We start from the raw sequence: 19,320 nt of genomic DNA on the forward strand, positions 1-19,320 counted from the left end.
GAGTTCCTAGTAAAAACGGAATCCACATTTAATCAGTATTCTTCCTGAACTTTATTGAAACCTAATTTACGCTAAATTGTGTTCTCTAAAAACGGTTCAAACCAAAACAGCTAAAATTGAACTGTCATGCTGTTGTAGAGTGGAAGGTTCATCTGTGAAATGTATTGGTTATAAATCAGCATTAACAATGAATCAGGCCAGCGGCTGTATTTGGTAGTTTGGTCACTTTAATCCATCCTCTGTGCGGTTGTTTACTTTTCAGGGGTGCCGGCGGTCACGTGGTTACATTGGGTTCACGCGCCGTGTCATGCTGGCGCGGTCGGGCGTGCACGCGCATATAGGTGTTGGTTACGTGCTCGTTCCCGATATCGAACGCGGTGACGTGCGCGGTCCGCCGCCTGTTGGTCTTTCACAGTTGGTGACGACTATTATGAAAATGGCCTCGACCGTGCCCGTGAGCACGATATACCGGAGAAGATGACGATGAGAAGCTTTCTAAGTCGGCCCAACACCAGACTATCTTCTCCGAACACTTAGGTAAACAACAACAGAGAGGCTCGCGGCAGAGAAACGGTCGAAAGTACTGCAAACCGCCGCGTATTGTCGTAGTGCCGAGGAGTGGCTATGGAGGATATCAACTATAATATCAACGCCGACCTGGAGGTGCGGAAGCTCCAGGACTTGGTGAAGAAACTCGAGCAGCAAAACGAGCAGCTCAGGAGCCGGTCCACCATGTTGTCCTCGTCCGGGGCGATGTCAGGGCATCACAGACCCCTCAGCGACGGCTACGACTCGTCGCTGTCAGCGGGGATGGCAGCCGGTCTGGCCGGCTTCCCTGGGGTGGGGTTCGGAGGACTGCTGGAGAACAGCCGCTGCCTGAGCCCCAGACTTTCTTACGACGGGATCAGCTTCGGGAGGGCGTATGACTGCGAGGGGGCTTCCGCCGCCGCCTCCCTGTCCAGTATGAACTCACTTTATTCAGACAACACCGGGGGCTTCACGGAGGAAAACAACAGCTCGATCCTGGACGAGGTGGAGCTCCTGGACCTGGAAGACATGGACTGTCTCCACGAAGACGAGGACAGCTGGTGAGTCGGGCTCGTGTTGGGAGGCGACTCGCCCGTCCGGTCGGGTGGAGTGTGTTTGGGGCTGGGTGACTTGGCACAGCCGCTGCTCCTCGCCAAAAACCGGCAGCAACAATCTAGCTGAACCCGGTCACTCAATCTGGACCGGGATTATTTGACAAGTCATGCAGACGAGGCCAAGCCACTTCCATGACTGTCTCACCAATAAGCAAAGGCTTGTCATGCTGCCATTGACAGCTTTCACGCTCACTATCTCCCAGGTGATGGATGGGTCTTGATCATGTGTTACACATCTTTTCAGAAATCTGGATATGTTAGTCTGATGTGGCACGATGACACATCATCCAGGTTTATGTTCAGTCAACAAGATTATCCTGGATTCCGCTTAAAATCTGTGTTCTGATTATGATTGAAATCACTGCAATTGTCATTGCTGGGCTACTCAATGACATTGTCGTTTTTTCTTCTTTTTTTGTAGAACAGTTGTTTTTTTAAGGTTGGCAGGATGATTCCCATCTCACCATCTCCATGTATTCCAATATTTTTGGAGAAAAGCTCAATTTCAAGTTGCTCCCAATAGTGTACAAGCCTGTAGTATTGGTGTGTGATAAAATGGATGTTGAGGTAGCTGAAGTGTTAGACATGTTCTATAGAACGAAGATGCATTTGCAATCATATCATACTTCTCTTAGTTTTTGTATCTTTTGCAGGAACAGACCAGCAATAAGGCTTAGACACCGGCCTCTCAACTGTCAGAACCCTGAAGCCCCAGATCAGCTGTTGGACCATTTCGGGGTTCTGATGTGGCAGATTTCTTGGATTGTCATGGCAGAGGTGGCAGGAGATCTGTGTGTAATGTTGTTTTCCTGCCCAGCAGGCATGTGGGAGGTGTAGCTATGGTTATTTCCCTCCTCTGAATTCCCTTCAGCACAGTTACTGGCATAGAGCTACAAGTGCTCAGTGGCACCAAGCAAGAGAGACGAGAGATGTGAAGTTGGCCAGTCATCTCATAACGCAGGGATAAAAGCTGTGATGCTGTCGTAGAGCTGATCACAAGAATCACATTCGCAGGGATCGCATGTAATGTCTTTTATTGTGATATAAACAAATCACGCAGAATGTTGTGGGCGTGCATGACCTTTTGCCATTTTGATGTACCTCCTGTTTTGAGGATTATTTTCATAGCCCTTATGTCAATACATATAACTTTTCTCAGTCCACTCCCACAACATTGCATTTGTCAGGCTTTGCAGGATCTAGCAGAAATTTGAAATTCACAAATTCGACCTTGCATGTCAGGGAAAGATTTTTCCTTAAGTGAAATGATTATCCGTGGTGTGTATACCAACAAGACTGCATCGAGCGCCGCCACGACTAAAAAACTGTTCATATTTGTGAGACAGCAGTTCCTGACTGGACATGAATATAAGAATGCTGAAATACTGATAATGCTATCTGTCCATGCTATCTGTCCTGTAGGGAAGGAATTGTTTGATTTTCAGCAGGAATAGTGACATTAGCAGGCAACACTGGGACACAACCTTTAACTATATTAATGATAGCTGCTTCGTTCAGTCAGGGAAGGTCTGCGTGGACTGCGCTAAATAGCCTCAAATGATAATAAGATGTTTGTTCTTTATGAATGTATTCTTTGGATTGTCTTCAGGCCAACCCGTGGCCCTAACTAGCAGAGCAACCAAAGTCCCTCCTCGGTTGCTTGCTGCAGTTTGTCTTTGTCAGCTTGTGAGCCTTTAACATCACACTGCTCTTCAGACATTGCTCACTCATGCCTAACGGAGCCCAGTCTCATTATTCTCTGGCTGTTTGTCTGCCCTCTAGATCAGATTGATATCTAGGATTACCCCGCAGTGCCCAGCTCTTGCCAGCTCCTGCCACAGACGCCTGTAATCCAGAGAATTAGCATCAGAGTGGATTTAAAGCGCTGCTGGCCCCGTAGAAGTACTCTGCCCATTGAGAGATGCTTAGTACACCCGTTACTGCCTGTGTGTTGCACAAACCACTAGAAGTCTGCATCTTCACACGTGAAGTCTTGGCTCAGTGTGTCATTGTGTGCAGATGAACTGCGTTGGTTCTGTTGGTAAACAATGAGAAGGAGATACCTCGTTTTCAGGCTTCTGCTCTTCTGCACTGGCCTCTAATGTTTCTGCTTTCATCATGAAAGCCTTCGTCTGTGGCTGCAACACTGCTGACAGCTGCTGACTCAGATTCCTTTGAGTACTCGAGTACTCCTCCTCTCCTCTCCTCTCCTCCTCTCCTCTCCTCTCCTCTCCTCTCCTCTCCAGCTTAACGAGAAGCGCATCTGTTGATGTTAACTTAGTTTGTAGCCTTACTCCATACTTTCTGGTGCTCCTGACGACACTCGGAGAGTTTGACGGTTTGAATCCATGCCATTGTCAAAGCACTGAAAGTGTTGAACCTTTTGGATGATTTACAGGAGGCATTCACTCTGAAAGTTTGTTGCTGCAGGGCCTTGGTGTTGCATGGTTCTCATGGCTGAAGGAGACTGTGGAGGCAGAAAACAGTGGCTCACGCTCAATCAATGCATAAAGATCTTAATGAAAATGAGAATACGTATTCACTTTTTAAAAATGGAAAGTCACTACTTCTGGAGAATTATGTTTCTTAAAAACTTAATTGAGTTGAAGGTTTTAAATAATTATGTATGAAATCAGTGAAAATGAACTAAACAGTATTTGTTTTCTTCTGCTTTAAAAAGAACACATTTTCTTGAATGCCTTCCCATTTGTCAGAATTATCTGCTATAGTGCAGCAGATTGTAATAAAATGAACTCCAAATATTTGTTATCCATTCAATCAAATTTCCTGCTGGTGCTGTCCAGTCACATTGGACACAAGGTGTAGCAGATGGAGCAGGAAGGTGACCTGTGTTTTCTCTCCATGCTTTTCCAGGTTGTACGAGGCGAAGCTGGACAGTCCCCTTCAGAAAGCCCAGAACCCGATGGTGTGGTGCCGTCAGGCTCTGGATAACCCCAGCCCGGAGATGGAATCGGCAAAGCGCTCCCTCATCCACAGACTAGACCTCACCATGTTGGGTAAACAAAAACATTCTGCTTTCACTTGTTGTGCTTTTACTTTTTGTATTCAGTTTGTTGTCTTTTGTATTTAATCACCTAAATATAGACGGAATATTAACAAGATAGTAAATGTAATGTAGAGGCTGTTATATCTACTAAAACTTCTTACCTTACCCTTTACTGGAGTTTCACTCCAAAAAGGCACATTTGGTTTCAACACTCACGACTCCTCCCTGGTCTCGAGAAGCAGAATTGACCTTTTAGCCAATAATTGATTAGAAGTTTTGTGGAGTAGCTTTTTTTGGTGCCGGCCCAAGTTTACAGGAAAAGGTAACTTTTAACCTGCTGATCAGATTAGTTCTCCTCGCAGCGGTCGCACTGTGCATTCACACCTGCTGAAGTCTAGTCACTGTGGAAACACGACGGCCTCCGTCTGGTGACTCACCTGACTGCGCTCTGATCTGGTGTTTGTTTTTTCACCTGATCTAAGTTCAAGATATCTGTGAACAAATCGACTGTGATAACGGGAGAAAAGGTGCTATGAAGTTGGTGTTATGTTTTCTGTCACTTTTGACAATCTATTTAGGTTTTTCTTGGTTTTCCTTCTCAGATTTATTTAACTGCTTAATGTTAAAGAAACTTACTGAATTTTCACTGTCTTGATTTCCTTCTGGCCTGTAATAACTCTGACCACTTCATGGGCCAGAGGAAATGCTCTTTTTTACTTTCTCTGAACATCTAAAGATCTTTGTTTTGTTTTTTTTAAATGCACCAAAACGACCTACACCCTGTTTGACATGTAAGACCATCACAGGGAACAGAAATGGAAGCAGACAGCCACAGTCACAGCTCCGGCCATTTAAAGTCACTAATCAACCTCAAACCCGTGTTTTTGGACTGTGATTAGAAACTGAAGTATCTGGAGACGTACAGCAAGACAACCACACAGAAAGTGTGTTAACCACTACACCCCTGCTCTGTGAACATTTACAACAAATTGAAACATCCAACGATCTTTCTGCTGAAACCAACCTATCCATGATGTCAAGGGAAATCCAGGATGGCAACAGATAGATCACCAGTCCACAGGGAAATGAATGTCACTCAAACCAGTCAGCTTAACTTACTGTATATTACTTTATCACAGTTACATACATAAAAGAATTATGGCCTAACAGCCTGTTTGTGTTATTAGCTGATTCTACACTTTCGAAAGGTTGTGTCATGTGGTGCAAATATAGAATTAATATTGATCCATATAGGTAGGCTTTGTTTTTAAACAGGAACAGCGTTATGCTGGCTAGATCCAAGTGACTCTCCCAGTGATGATTCTCAGCAGTGAGTGCTTATTATGGGATAGTGTTTTCAAGCTCACTCTATACTACAATGATGATATGCCATTTTCATTCTGCTGAACGTACGCAATTTTGATAGTTTTTCGTCTTTCTTAGATCTGTTAGCGCCTGGATTAATCTCGGCGAGGTTTAAATCATACATGCAAACATCCTCAGAGTGCTGAGCTGATCTACACCACATTGCATCGTCTGTTTTCTAAGCTTTTGGCTCCCACTAATTTTAGTTGACCTCTCTATGAGGAGGCAGGCCTTAAATCCCCGCTGCTAAACTGAGCATGGGTCATTTCCATTTTGACTGCGGTATGCCCATGTGACCGTTAGATCATGTTGAGCAATCGGCCACAGCAGGCCCATCTCCGGGTTGTAGAGCACCTCTCTGCCCCGTTGTGTAAGAATCAGTATAGCACCTGGATAAAGAAAGGTGTTGTTGACCACTGATACTCTGATATGTATGAAAGTGTCCTGCTTTCTCCCGGTCATAGCAGGAGGGAAGGTTTCCATTGTGGAGTCTAGTATCCCTGAGGCAGAATAGGAACAAGTCTCCAGAGTCGTCACAAAATGGTTTCATTTTTGTCCCCCAGAGTAACTTTTTGATCAGAGTTCTGAAAAAAGAAAACAACGTGACCTAAGTTGAACCCTGGTGAACAAAGGACGCTGTCTGTGTAGCAGCTGACTAATGCTAAAAAATAAATGCCTCTTGAGTTGGGTTTAGGGAATTGTGCCTGTTAGTGCTGATCTCATCACCAAACGTGTGGAAGAACGAAACCATCAACCTGCTTTGGCCTGAAAATACAACCCCTTCACTGATCTCACCCTGCTGACATCACACACTCATTTCATTTCACTCTTCACTTGATGCGTGTTGAAAGAGAAACAACTTCTAAAATCTTCTTGAGTTAATACACCTCTACGTTTTGACAACACAAGGGAAGTATCGCAAGATTGACAAAGACTTTTTGTACATATTTACATCTTTTTGCTGAATAGTGAAAGCATCTGTTTGGGCTCCCAGCCTCGGTCTTTCACAGCCAGTCTCTACCATGAGCACCTTGTAACCATGGACTGGTCAAGTTTATGTCACCAAAAGAACAGCAGTTTAAAAAGATAAAATATATATATATATATATGTACACACACATTCAATCAATCAACTTCATTTATACAACACTTTTTAGACAATCAAAATGTAATATAAAGTTCTTAACATGGTTTAAAAACATGTTAAATTGACATGTATGGACCTCCTTCAGTTTAAGGTTGAGATATTTTGTTGTGTTGTCGTGCTATATTATGTATTCCAATAGTGAAGGAGACTGAACATTTTAAAACTAAACTGAAAATATCCAATAAGATTACAATGTTTACTCAAAGATGACTCTCAAGTCATTTATTCCCGCTGCAAAAGTATTGAAACCTAAATAATATGTTTAGAACTGAGCTGACTTAATGAATTAATTTGATTATGTGAAGACTGAAGGCATTTAGCACCATAGTACAAACACTCAGTGGTACAAGTTAGAACTTTAATAACTTAAGAAAAAAAGACATGGTATTACAAAGAAACAACCATTATTTTCATTATTTTTAAAGGGATAAAACAGGGACTAATGTTTTCATCTTAGATCTAGAAGTATATTTAAAATGATGAAGTTTATTTTTCTGAGAGAAATACCTTCCAGATCTCATCAATCTTGACCAAACTGGTCTTATTAAGCAGAAACAAACAGGAAAAGTGTTTGTGTCTGAAAACATTAGGTTGATTCCAGCGAATACAATCACATGCTTTAACTATTGCCTCATATTGTATCTCTGAGGAGTGACTGGGTCTTTAGTAATCACACACCCTCATAAAATCACATCCCGAGATGACGTGTCTCAGTTACATAACCAGCAGGAGGGAGGAAACTTTCGCCTGGGAGAATGTTGCTAGAGTTGACTGCACTCTTCGGACGGTGCAACTTTTTCTTCCTGACGGGGAGTGAGTCAACTTTGTTGGTACAGCCCGACACTCAAACACAGTTGTTGCTTTGACAGCTGCCCCGCCGTGTGGATCCGGAGGGCAAGCCCAAAGGTCACATGGACACCCTGCCCTGTTTTTGTCCCAGAAAAGTTCAGACTTTTGGTCGACTTCCCTCTGTACAGTTAGTTCTCCTCCTCTTTGCATGTCTCTGCCAGGATCATCCTTTCTTCTTTCTTCTCTCGTTTACAAAAGTGTCTTTGTTTGCTCTTTTCTTGTGAAAGTGTATGTTCTCTGCAGCTGTTTTAACTTGCTTCTTTAGTTTACTTCTGTACCAAATGGACACTAAAGCTTTCATTTCCTCCTTGAACACTGAAACTATCAAGCCTTCAGCAGTCGGTTATGCATGACCTCCTGTAGGGATTTTCTTTTGGGGGAGCCTGTGGAATCTTTTGGCCTGAATGGCCAAAAGGGCAAGCCATCATTCACAGAGGAAAGAACTCTTAGCTCTGCTTCCTTCTACTCTTTTCTTGATTCAGGACATGGAGATTTGAGGATGCTCTATTTCCGTAGGTCCCTGTGCTGCAGATCCCTTCAGATCTGTGTCTTTCTCCTTGCAAAGTGCTGGTAGAATCGCTGTTATCATGGAAGTGTTTTTTCTGCTCTGACCCAGTGCAGAGTAAGTTTTGTCTACAATGGTTGTTGCTCCATAGCACACACCAACACACAGATAATTATTATTTGTACCTTAAGCACTCAATTATTTCATTATGCTGGCCTGATTGTCTGCAATGTGTGCGTACCTTTACGGCTTCAACAGGCACATAGCTGTAACTCCTAAATGTCTCCAACTGCAGTTACATGGATGATAAGCACTCTCATTTTACATCAGTCCAATTAAAACCAAGTCATGTACACACTTGTACCTGTTTGAATTGGCCCTCTCTGATTAAACTTAGCATTGGATCGAACAAGGTGACCGAACCCGGTTTACAACCCGACCGCAGTCCCATGTAAACATCAGGCACATCAGGCTGCTTCCAGTATGTCTGCTTCACAGTTGGATGCTCCACATGGTGTTTTGAGAACTATAGCAGATACTGGTTGATGCCAGAAAGAACGGTGCTCCTGAATATTTATAAACACTTTGACATGGTTGAAAGGCCCAACAGGCATTAAGTTTGGTTTTTTTTCATTTACAGAAGAACTTCAACAAGATTGATTAGTCTAGATAACAAATCCACCTTCCATACTCGTGGACATCCAGATAAAGTTGAATGTTGAATCATGTATGCATGTCACTAATAGCCAACGTCACGATGCAAAGCATTGTGGGATTAATTCATTAACTGAACCAGAGGATTTCTTGTAGCCCATGAGCCATTGAGACAATCTGATCACTTTATTCGGTGTTCATGTCAACCAGACAATCTGATCTCTCACTCGCTAAGAATTTAATCAGATTGACCAAAAAGTGACTGTTGATATTTCCTGCGTCTGATTTCCATCTGTTATTGACCCCAGTGTCCTTCCAGGAAATACAAAGCATTTAGTGGCCGAGTGTGAACAGTATTTCTCAGCAACCAACCCAAGCAGAGTGGACATGATGGTATTTTCTAAATAATGCAGGAAGACGAGATTGAGGAGGAAACAGGTGGAAAAGGGAACAACGTGGAGCAGATGTTGCAGGTGATCATTTAAAAGGCAACTTTCCACTGGCCACTGCACGGTGTGAAACGCGTCCAGTCAGGTAGAACGGAGACACACGGAGATGCCAAACAAGCGAATCTCCTTTGTCAGCGAGCAGCAGCAGCTTGGTCAGACTCTGATCTCATGATTGACTGCTGCTTCGCTGCTTTTCACAGAGAAGTGCATTGTGCTCTGTTAGCATGCACTGAATGGGTTGTATTGTTAAACGTGTCTCTCGGCTAATAATGTAGGAACTCTCCATCAGCATACGGCACAAGAGACTTGACCAGACTGTCCGCTCTGTGAGACACTTTGACGAGACACTGCTGACATTTGTACTTGCATGCCACCCTCACCATCAGACTGTTGGAGCCCTTGAAGGGTTACAGTGTGCAGATTGGGACAAGTTAGCAGGCTTTAAAATGCTCAACAATGAAGGTTAGGTTTTGCTGTCCATACTTCTCGTCTACTGGGGACATTTTAAACTGCCTTCAACTGCACCTTGAAATTCTTATAGCTTGGGATATAACCATATATGGACAGGACTTTGTCTTTTATAAACACAGAGCAAACCGGGTCATCGCATTACCAAGTCGCATGTTGCGTGGGCTAATTTTTTCAACTGTTTTTGATTCTGCAGCTAACAAGCGAAGGAGCCTATATGGAAGTCCTTATAATCAGCAGAGTTATGGAAGCCCATACAGCACAAACACAGCCAACAGCCCATACAGCAGTGGCTTCAACTCACCCTCCTCAACCCCCAGCAGAGTGCCCATAGTCAGACAGCAGCTGATGCCCAGTAACGCAGGTATGCAGCTCCCCTCACTCACTCTCTGTTACAGAATCTCTGTTTAGTCACTAAATTGTTCTTTTATGTCAACAGCACACCAGCGAAACACTGCAGCGGAGAGGAATCCTCCTGCAGTCAGTCCGCAGTCGTCTGTGGACAGTGAGCTGAGCACCTCAGAAATGGATGAGGACTCTGTTGGCTCTTCAACGACCTACAAGCTGAATGATGTCACTGACGTCCAGATACTGGCACGCATGCAGGAAGAGAGTATGGTTCAGTAGCATCTTTCTTCACTTTGATAAAAACCAAACTAGGTTTTCTTAAACAGTCTACATGTTGTTTTGTGTTGGTTATTTTGACAGGTCTGCGACAGGAATATGCTGCTACAGCGTCCAGACGGAGCTCAGGTTCATCCTGCCACTCACTGCGGCGCAGCACCTTCAGTGACCAGGAATTGGATGCACACAGTCTGGAGGACGAGGAAGAAGCAGTGCACCCGGCCTTCCACCTGCCTTCCAGCCGCTTCAGCCCCTCGCCTCGTCACTCACCTCGAGCCTCCCCGAGAAATTCTCCTCGTTCCCGCTCCCCTGCTCGCTCCATCGACTACAGCCACAGCCGTGGCTCGCCTCAGCCCATCATCAGCCGCCTGCAACAGCCGCGACACTCGTTGCAGGGCCATGGGCATGACCTGCAGACCAACGTGGTGAAGAACGAAGGTTTGAGAATATCCATTCTCTATATTCTGCTGTTTTATTTGTATAATGTAGCTGAAGCTGATCCTTCCCCTCCGCAATGCATTTGCAGAAAAGCTGCGTCGTAGTCTTCCTAACCTCACACGTTCCTCGGTGGCGGCTGCAACTCAGGTGGCAGAACCTGTCAAGAACAGCCGGAGCTGCGAGTCCAACCTGCAAGTGCCAAACGGTGGATCCCCCCGACACCAGAGCCAGTCTGCAAGTGAGTGTTGTGACGGACACCATGACTCTTAGTGACTTTGATTTATTAAACACAAAATACACAAACACTTTGAAAGTGTGCATGAGGCTGTTTTCAGGTTGTTAAATTCATTCTTAAAATCAGCAGCTGTTTTCATCTCATTATCTGTTTTGTATTCTACGTTCAGTCACACGACAGGCTTTCTCCTGCTCGTCATTGTGCGACGGGACGGTGTTTTTTCCTCTGGCTGCATCGACACAGAAGGGACTTGGCTGCTTTGTAGTGACGTTTCTACAAGATTCGGGGATCTGCTTTCTTTGATCATTTTGGGTCGCTAATGTCTTTTCTTCACTCACACCCTTCCTGCCTTGCTCTCGGCGTAGCGTTTACGTCAAAGAAGTGTGCTCATTCTGCAGGGTAGAGAAGCATGAAGCCGGCAGCACCACGGAGCCACAGCAGCTCCTGGCTCTGCCACACTAACGTTGATTTCCGTGGTCTTTTTCAAGCTTCTTAGGAATCTTACATCTGTAAGGTACCTCTATCCATTTGATGTAATCCTGTAATAGGAGATAGAGGTAATAGATTTGTTCCTAATCCCGGAGCGGTAATCCCTCTCTGTTACAGAGAACAGATAGTCGTGGGGTTAAAGGGCAGATTTCAGCTGGTTAAAGGTGTAGGTTATCCTGTATTAACTGCAGTGCTTCATAGGGCCTCGGCTTAGTACTTTGGAGTAGGAATTGTGTTAGTGGTTGAAGTCTTTGTAGAGTTCTGGGATGTGACTGATGGTCGAGTGTGTTTTGGCTGTGCAAGGCTTGTCACACAGCTCCATGGCTGCCTCCATCTTTGACTCTCTGCTATAAAGCATGTTTAACTTCTTGTCTCTGTGCGTGCTGATGCTGGTGCACTGGCTGTTACAACCTGACAGTGGCTTTGACACTTTGCTCTTTCGCTCAACCAAGGCTGCATCAGGACATTTGCCTGCAGAGCCCCCTGGTGGCCTAAAACTTCACTTCAGGCTGAAGTGGCCTTCTCTGAAAGCCTCCACAGCCCCCCTCTGCCCGTTCATTCTGTGACTCCCAAGCTGAATGAATCTATGCTGACATGTCCCTGTTTTCCAGCAGCAGCTCAGCTCCCAAGATACTCGACCCCTTCTCGCTCCTCCCCGAAACCCAAACAGCGCCTGCAGAGCCCCACAGCCCTGCGAGGTAACGGTCCGTTCCCAAACCGGCCAGAGGCTGTGACGTTGGTCTCACACTTAGACATGTGCACCATCTTTGGCTTACTGAGATCAGCTGAGTACTGAAGTTCTGGACTGGTGATGAGTGCACAGGACTCTATGTATTGATCAGAAGAGGAATATGCAGTGCACACGTGTTCATTGTGGTTGTTGTTGTTTGGCTCTCTGAGGTGGTGAGGCTGGTGCTTTCTTTGTGAGAGGGAAAAAAGGAGGCTTGTTAACTCATGAGGATGATCTGCAGCTCCTGCAGGCAGTTTTATCCAGAGGAACCTGTCGCAGCGTGAGCACAATCCTCCATCTGTACGTCTCCAATGTGTGCAAATCAATTTAACCCCCTCTTGTGAAGAAGTTGAGATTTTTTACAACTGTCTGAGCAGTGCATGTGGTAAGGGTAAAAAATGTGTAAATGCAAATGACTGGTTTAACCCTTTAGCACCACTTCTTATTTCGGTTAGATTTTACAAAACATTTTGGGGGTTTGGGAACATAAACTATATTCCTTACATATAGTTCAAAAATGGAAGCATCTGGGAGTGTTGAAATAAATAGGAATTGAAACAACACATCGTAGAACTAGTGTAACTCGTGTATTCGACTGCTCCCTTTCAGAGGAAGTCATTAGATGTGTGCACGGTCGGCCAAATGCCCGGGATTCAAACCGGGGTCCCACAGAAGGACTTCAAGGATTTAACCACTTTAGCTACTCGAGGGTAATGAAAGATGCTTCATTTCTGATGTTTGCCATGCCTGAAGGTCGGAGGAGGATTGAGACCCTGATGAAAGGGAGAAGTGCCATAATGTCAAGTCTAGTTTCAGAGGGAAACGTCTTCCAAAATTAAAGGTCATGAAAGCCATTCTATAATCCCTTCAGTTTTTTAATCATTCACAGAAATAATGTTGTAAACAACACAAGTACAAAATTCATTGTGGTTGCAGATTGTTGGATCATTCAGAAGAAATTCGTCTGCTGCATCAATGATGTTTATATTGGCCTTTGATACCTTAGTGAAAGAAACCCGTTTGATATTTCCCTTATTTTCTGAATTGTCAAGCAAAGGTTAATTATCAGCATAATTAAATGATTAATTAGTTGTTAATTGTTCATGACTGGACATCACTTTGACAATGTTTTTATTTGGCCAAACTCAAAGTTCTACCACCAACAAGCTACAGGACTGTGACTTGGTTTGACTCTTTCTATGTCCTGTAGTGACATGAGGAACTTATTTTCAGAATATAAACGAATCCTTGATGACACTTAAACAATCTATAATAGAGGGAATGCAGTAGACTCACAGTTTGGGTTTTCTGATCAACACCTGCAGTCTTTGTTCCGCTTCCTCGCTCCACTTCCAACGCGGATTTCTTCTTTTTTTATATCGTACTTTATTAATCCTGTTGTGGGAAAACTCTTCACTGAATTGACCCATCAGCAGGCAGCCACACAGCGTGGCGTTCGGAGGGGCTGGCGGGGGCCGAGGGTCTCTCTCGGGGACCGCCGGTGCATGTTTTTTTTGGACTGTGGGACGAAGAACTCACGCACACACAGGGAGGACCTGCAAACGCCACACAGACATTATTTGAACCCGGAGGCGAGAGCTGTGACCTGCTGTGAGGCCAACGTGCGCTCCACCGTGCTGCCCTCAACAGTGACTTGCAGGAGGAGAGCTGCTGTTTGAAACGAACTTGGCTTTAACCTTTTGGGAGTGATGTAGATGAATAGTGAACTCAGATTTTTATTTAGTTTTTATGTCTACAGTTTTATTCAGTTTAGTTTTTATTTCTTTGTTCTTTGGTTTAAATATATAAAAACAACAAATCTTTTATGGGAAGGGTTCAGAAAGTAAAAGCAGGGACTTTACAGATACTGAACAGTGGCCGCCTCTCTGGTGTAATAACTTAATAACCTTGTCACTTTGGAAAATGTCTCCTTTTGAAAGCAAGGTGCAGAAGACGAGTTCCCCTCCCTACCAAACTCATCTGATCACTCATTCACACCACAAGTAACAAAATAAGAAGTCAAGCGAAGGTCAGAAAGCATCAACAAGCAAAACAAAGAAAAAAGAAAAGGATGACAAAAAGAGGAATAGAAAAATAGATAAATAAATGAGTAATATTGGTAAACAACGTTTTTATTTCTACAGACCAAACAAACTCAGTCATAGTGGATCTATTTGGTTTGACACAGCGCCCTCTGGAGGCTAAAACCGTCAGGACTTTTCCACATATGAAGTAGCCCTCGGCATTATCAGCAGGCTGAGGCCGTTTGTAACGTGGACCACATGACCAAAGCTCGCACCTCACCCACAGTTGTGTAAGTTTGTATAGAAGTCGGCCCACATGAAAGCTCAGCTCATCCTGTCCCACGCTGCTCTGAATGAAGGACTGTGTGTTTTGTCTTCGTCTTTGTCTAGTCCCACTCTCCTGTTGCTTTGGAGAAGAAGGGGATTTCAGTGAGTATTCACTGAGGGTTTCCACCTTTTCAATATCGTGATGATGCTTCCACACTGTGGTTGTGTTGATGTTGTGCCTCTGGTCTTCATGTGTATAAGCTCTCTGTGTATTTTTCACCTCATTGTGTTTTCCACATCCAGATTCATAGACGCTCACTTTAATTATTGATTGATTTATTAAATACGTTCTTTGTTTGAGCTTGCATTCAAACAGAATTGAATTCATTTGTGGATTTCCAATGGACGTGGTCTGTAGAGTGTATTAGATGTGTGTACTCTTGTACTCTGGCATCTCCTGTCTCACACCATTGTGGTCTTGGTCATTACTTCATTGTTATTATAATACAGTCAAACCTATGAAGCTGCATCACCTCACCATGACACCTGACTGCTCTCCTGCTCTGCCTGTCATCAGTCCCCTCTCCTAGTAAGCTGCGGACTCCTGTCACCCCGTCTCCGCTGGCTTTGAGGCAGCCCGTAAAGGCCACGTCCACCCCGAATTCTGCCACGTCCACCCCGACCCGCTCCTTGGCTCCGCCTCGCAGCGGCCTGCCCCGCCCCAGTGCTTCTGCCGGAGGAGGCGGAGGAGGTGGAGGTGGCGGAGGCGGAGGCATCCCTCTGCCTCGCAGCAAACTGGCCCAACCTGTGCGCAGGTACGTCAAACAACAAAATCACAATCAGTGACAATCGTCATTCTCATGTTGTTTCATCTCAACTTTAGCATAAAGACTCACTGGGTTCACAGTAGATCTGCTCGTCCTGCTGCCAGAAGCTGTGGTGTGGATTACATTTACCTCCATGAAGTGTAATGTGTGAAGCACCAAGTTTACCGTTCTCTCTCACACACACGCACGCACGCACGCACGCACGCACACACACACGCACACACGCACACACACACACACACACACACACACACACACACACACACACACACACACACACACACACACACACACACACACACACACACACACACAAACACACCATGTTTAGGATCTACTGACTGAAAGGAGGTAAAGTATGAGTGAAGACAAGCAGGAAGTACTTTGGGCTCATGCATGTGGACTACGCCAGGCAGTTAGTGAGCAAGTTGCTGCAGTCGGTTTCACACAATACTGGCACTGCAGGAGTGCCTGGAGTCGTAATAAGAGCACCTTCTAAGGTGGGGCTGTTGTGGTGCACAGTACCAAAAGACCAGGGGTGTTCACACTTTCCAAGCTGCACCGGGACTGAAGAACTCAGCTGGGTCTGTCTAAGACCATCAGGTGTGATGGCACACACAGTCAACAAGGTGCTGGAGACATTCCTCAGACTCTGAGCTCCACATTAACACGGTGGCATCTCATGTGTTTGGCAAATCTCCAATTTTGCCAATTCCCAAATCATGTCAGACCCTGGTGGATTATCCAGCTTGAACCATCGGAGCACAGTGAGCAGCAGCTCTTAAAGGCAGCAGTACTCTGGTGGGATATTGTGTTTAAAAACACTCGGCAGGGAGGACGGTTCCATCACAACACCAGCAGCAGACGGTCTGATACGAAGCAGGGAGGAGCAATGCTCTTGTGTTATTGATGTTACATTGAGGCTCACTATGTAAACGTGGAAGCAGAAAGTCATCGGACTGGGCCACGTCATTTTAACCTCCAGTGTTGTTGATCTGTGTGAATTGTAGCCTGAGTTTGCTGCTCTTGGTGGGCCCCTCCAGGGGTGTTCTGCTGCTGGGGTCCCTCTGCTTCACGTCCCCAGAGATAGATGGTCTTCTGCATAGTTTTTCAGCTGCTGTTCTCTTTCTGTGATCCACAACCAGTCTGATGATTTCATCTGACATCACAACATCCTCAGTCAGAGAACTGCTGCTCACTGGGGGCTCTATGTCATTTACGTTGCGCTGTGAACCTACAGATCATCGTTTAGTGGACAATTCAAATCCACTGAATTCACCTTCATCCTGACTGTGTGAGCCACAGGGTCGTCACTGCTCATCATTATTTGGAAGAAATTCTAAATGTTGAGTCTTCATTCTTTTATAAATTTGTAATTCAAACGTATTATTAAAGTCGACGTATAAAGAAGACAAATCTGTGTGTTGTTTTGAATATTTAAAAACCACGAATGTTCAACAGTGACATCGTAGCGTCACCCTTCATGTTGATGACAGAAGATAAAATCTGAAGTGTTCTAAGAGAGTTGGTTTTGTTCTTGTCTCCTCAGATCTCTTCCTGCTCCTCGGACCTACAGTGGCACAGGTGAGAACTGGAGAGAAGGTTGTTACTAAGGTTGGCCAGCAGGGGGCCCTCCAGTCAAACCATCGACTTAAGGCAGACATTACAACATGGCACTTTACCTACTCAGATAACTTTTACCATGAACTGTCCAGAGACAGTTCCACAACTATATAGAAATCCGCAGTGGGACAGAAGCGGAGAGGACGGTGTCCACCCGGTGTTAGAGCCCCTCGGAGCCGGTGTCTCTGTGAGAGCTGCTTGCTGAAGGGATCTGGCAGGTAGTGCAGGCCCAGATAATGCCAAAGAAAGCAGGCCGACTCCAGCAGAGGACACGTCAGCTGCCTTCAGCTCATCTGCAATCATCTGAGACTGTCTGGATCTCCACGCGCCCAGCGCTCCTTCTCCACCCACCACACTTCTTCTGCATTCACCTCCCTCAGGTTGAAATGTTTCTGCAATTTCTTTCTTTACATTCTGTGTCTACAGATGTTGGTGAGCGATATCTGTCATGATGCTGTTGCAGGTGAATCGTTCCGTAAATGAATTGTTGACGTCTCGCTGCAGTGAAGGCATCAGCGTGTGGGTCCCACATGTGAGGATCTTTCCTCACATCAAATCAGCCAGAATGTATGCACAAGTTTGTTTGAGAAATTATTTATTCAAATGATTGAAAGTCTATGTCCAAACATCCATATCAGTATTTTGTTGCGATGTTTCATTTGGCTATTTAAACCTCATTTAAACCTCGACTGCAGCTAACGCTCCAAAGCATTTTTATTCCCCTGAGTTTTGAAAGCATCACGTCAGGACTGGAAAGGAACTCCAGCTCCTCATGCCGCCGCGGCCAAAGCCTTTATCCTGACCTGTACTCCATTTTGCCAAGTTAATGTTTTTCCATTAAAGTGCTTTGATTTATTGCTTTAAAAAAGCAGACCTGCAGGAAGTCTGGAGACACACGGCAAACTAACTGTGTCTGGTGTCTTCTTCAGACCTTAAAACAAAGACCCGACATGTGGTTCCTGGAATTTCCTCTCACAAATGTGTTGATGTGATTCTGTGATAGATGGAGGACACAAAACAGAAAAGAAGTGTCAGCTGGCTTTTACCTCTTGTGCTATGAGCATGAATCAAAGGCATGCCAGTGCTCGGGAAGCTGTTCTGGTGACAGATATGCTGGGTGTTCTTAAACTAGTGCCTATAATTTAAAGTTTTTCACTTGAGTTTGAACCTCATGTACTTTTTGTTTGCTTATCATTTTGTGCCAAGTTCTAACTTTGCCAATATTTGCAATATCAGTTTTCTAGCTGTGCTTGATGGGTTTTGTTATGCCTGGTTTTTCTTTTCATTTCGTTTGTCATTTTTGACCTAATAACCTTGCTTACAAAGATCTAATATGCTCCTTCCTATTTATAACTAATTACTCGTTCTGTAAATGAAACTATTTATTGAAAAGAGAGTTGAAGTTCAAATTCAGCGGGAGCCAGGACGAACATTGCAAAAAGATGTACCGCACACCTTTTGTGTGAAAGTTTTTGTTATTGAACTTTTTTTTATATCCACAAACATGCCATTTGGTTCCCCAGTGTAAAGTCACATTTCAAATAAAATATTGAAGCATTATGTCTTATTGTTGTGTGTGTGTGTGTGTGTGCGTGCGTCCACCGTGCACTCCCATGATCATTTCAAAAGGTTGGGCTTTCTTTGCCCTCAGGGTCGCCTGGCCATAGACCACTGCTCACATCGCCTGACAGTCTTGATCAAGGGCAAATAAACCCCCTGGTCTCATTTCTCGGTCCTTCTTGGCTCAAGTTGCAGTACGAACTCATTGGACTCGATGTGTCACACACTCCAGGAAGTTAAAACCACCTGGCAGGATGATGATGATGCAAGTGGACCTTAAGTAAAATGTTTAAATAAAAGTAACTGCTGTGGCTGATTTGTCCACGATGGATCACCAAGTTTTAATTTGATTAGCAGACATAAACAACAGGCAGACCTGGTGTGTCTAGTGCCCTTCTGTTTATCATTGTATACTTGGAGTTAGACTTTAATACAACGAGGAGAACAAGACAAACGGGCAGTTGGAGCTCCATGTTACTGGGAAAGCAGCCATCTGAGTGTTTCAAAGGTTTTGGACGCAACTCTTCTTGAACTAATTTGATAAATGTGAACATTAATACAATTCACTCATTTCTTTAGATTTCTCTGAAAGCTGGGAAAAAGTGGCGAGGGAGTTAGTTATAGTTACTTCACTACTGGTCAGGCTGAACGTGTGTTTTGTGTGGCTGCTTAACTAAATTAGGTTTGACAACCTGCGTTCATACGGAACTCTGAGACGCTGAGATTCAATTAAACCACCTGGAGAAAACTAAGGCTGACAATATTAATACACAAACTCAATTACGCTCACTTTATTGATATGCACACACAATCTGTGTCGCCACTAACAAATTGAAATCTATGAAACTCAACACATACAGACATCATTTTGCAGCACTGACACCATACAGTGGCAACAAACGGCTGGATTAGTTGTT

At 44.5% G+C, this 19,320-nt stretch overlaps 1 protein-coding gene across 8 annotated transcripts; it reads left to right on the forward strand.

Moving 5' to 3' along the window:
• Window positions 1-362: 362 nt before the first annotated feature.
• On the forward strand, window positions 363-18,403 carry slain2 (SLAIN motif family, member 2). 8 transcript variants are annotated; one of them, XM_080473028.1, is made up of 11 exons: window positions 363-1,088; window positions 4,017-4,159; window positions 9,783-9,950; window positions 10,026-10,199; window positions 10,295-10,648; window positions 10,737-10,886; window positions 11,984-12,070; window positions 14,517-14,555; window positions 14,971-15,208; window positions 16,770-16,804; window positions 17,270-18,403. In XM_080473028.1, the coding sequence occupies exons 1-11, from the start codon at window positions 625-627 to the stop codon at window positions 17,293-17,295; spliced, it is 1,878 nt and encodes a 625-aa protein (XP_080329154.1). In that variant the 5' UTR covers window positions 363-624; the 3' UTR covers window positions 17,296-18,403. The 8 variants fall into 8 exon arrangements, with proteins under 8 accessions (XP_080329154.1, XP_080329153.1, XP_080329157.1 ...); XM_080473027.1 differs by having other exon boundaries at window positions 16,770-18,403; XM_080473031.1 differs by lacking the exon at window positions 14,517-14,555.
• The last annotated feature ends 917 nt before the right edge of the window (window positions 18,404-19,320 follow it).

The sequence above is a fragment of the Lipophrys pholis genome, assembly GCF_963383615.2.
Source record: "Lipophrys pholis genome assembly, chromosome: 10".
NCBI lineage: Eukaryota > Metazoa > Chordata > Actinopteri > Blenniiformes > Blenniidae > Lipophrys > Lipophrys pholis.

Bases quoted from the DNA above. Each gene is read 5' to 3' on its own strand.
- slain2 (XM_080473027.1), top strand. From the start codon at position 625: ATGGAGGATATCAACTATAATATCAACGCCGACCTGGAGGTGCGGAAG. The intron at 12,071-14,516 runs GTAACGGTCCGT...GTCTTTGTCTAG, and splicing joins GAGCCCCACAGCCCTGCGAG to TCCCACTCTCCTGTTGCTTT. The intron at 15,209-16,769 runs GTACGTCAAACA...TTGTCTCCTCAG, and splicing joins CTGGCCCAACCTGTGCGCAG to ATCTCTTCCTGCTCCTCGGA.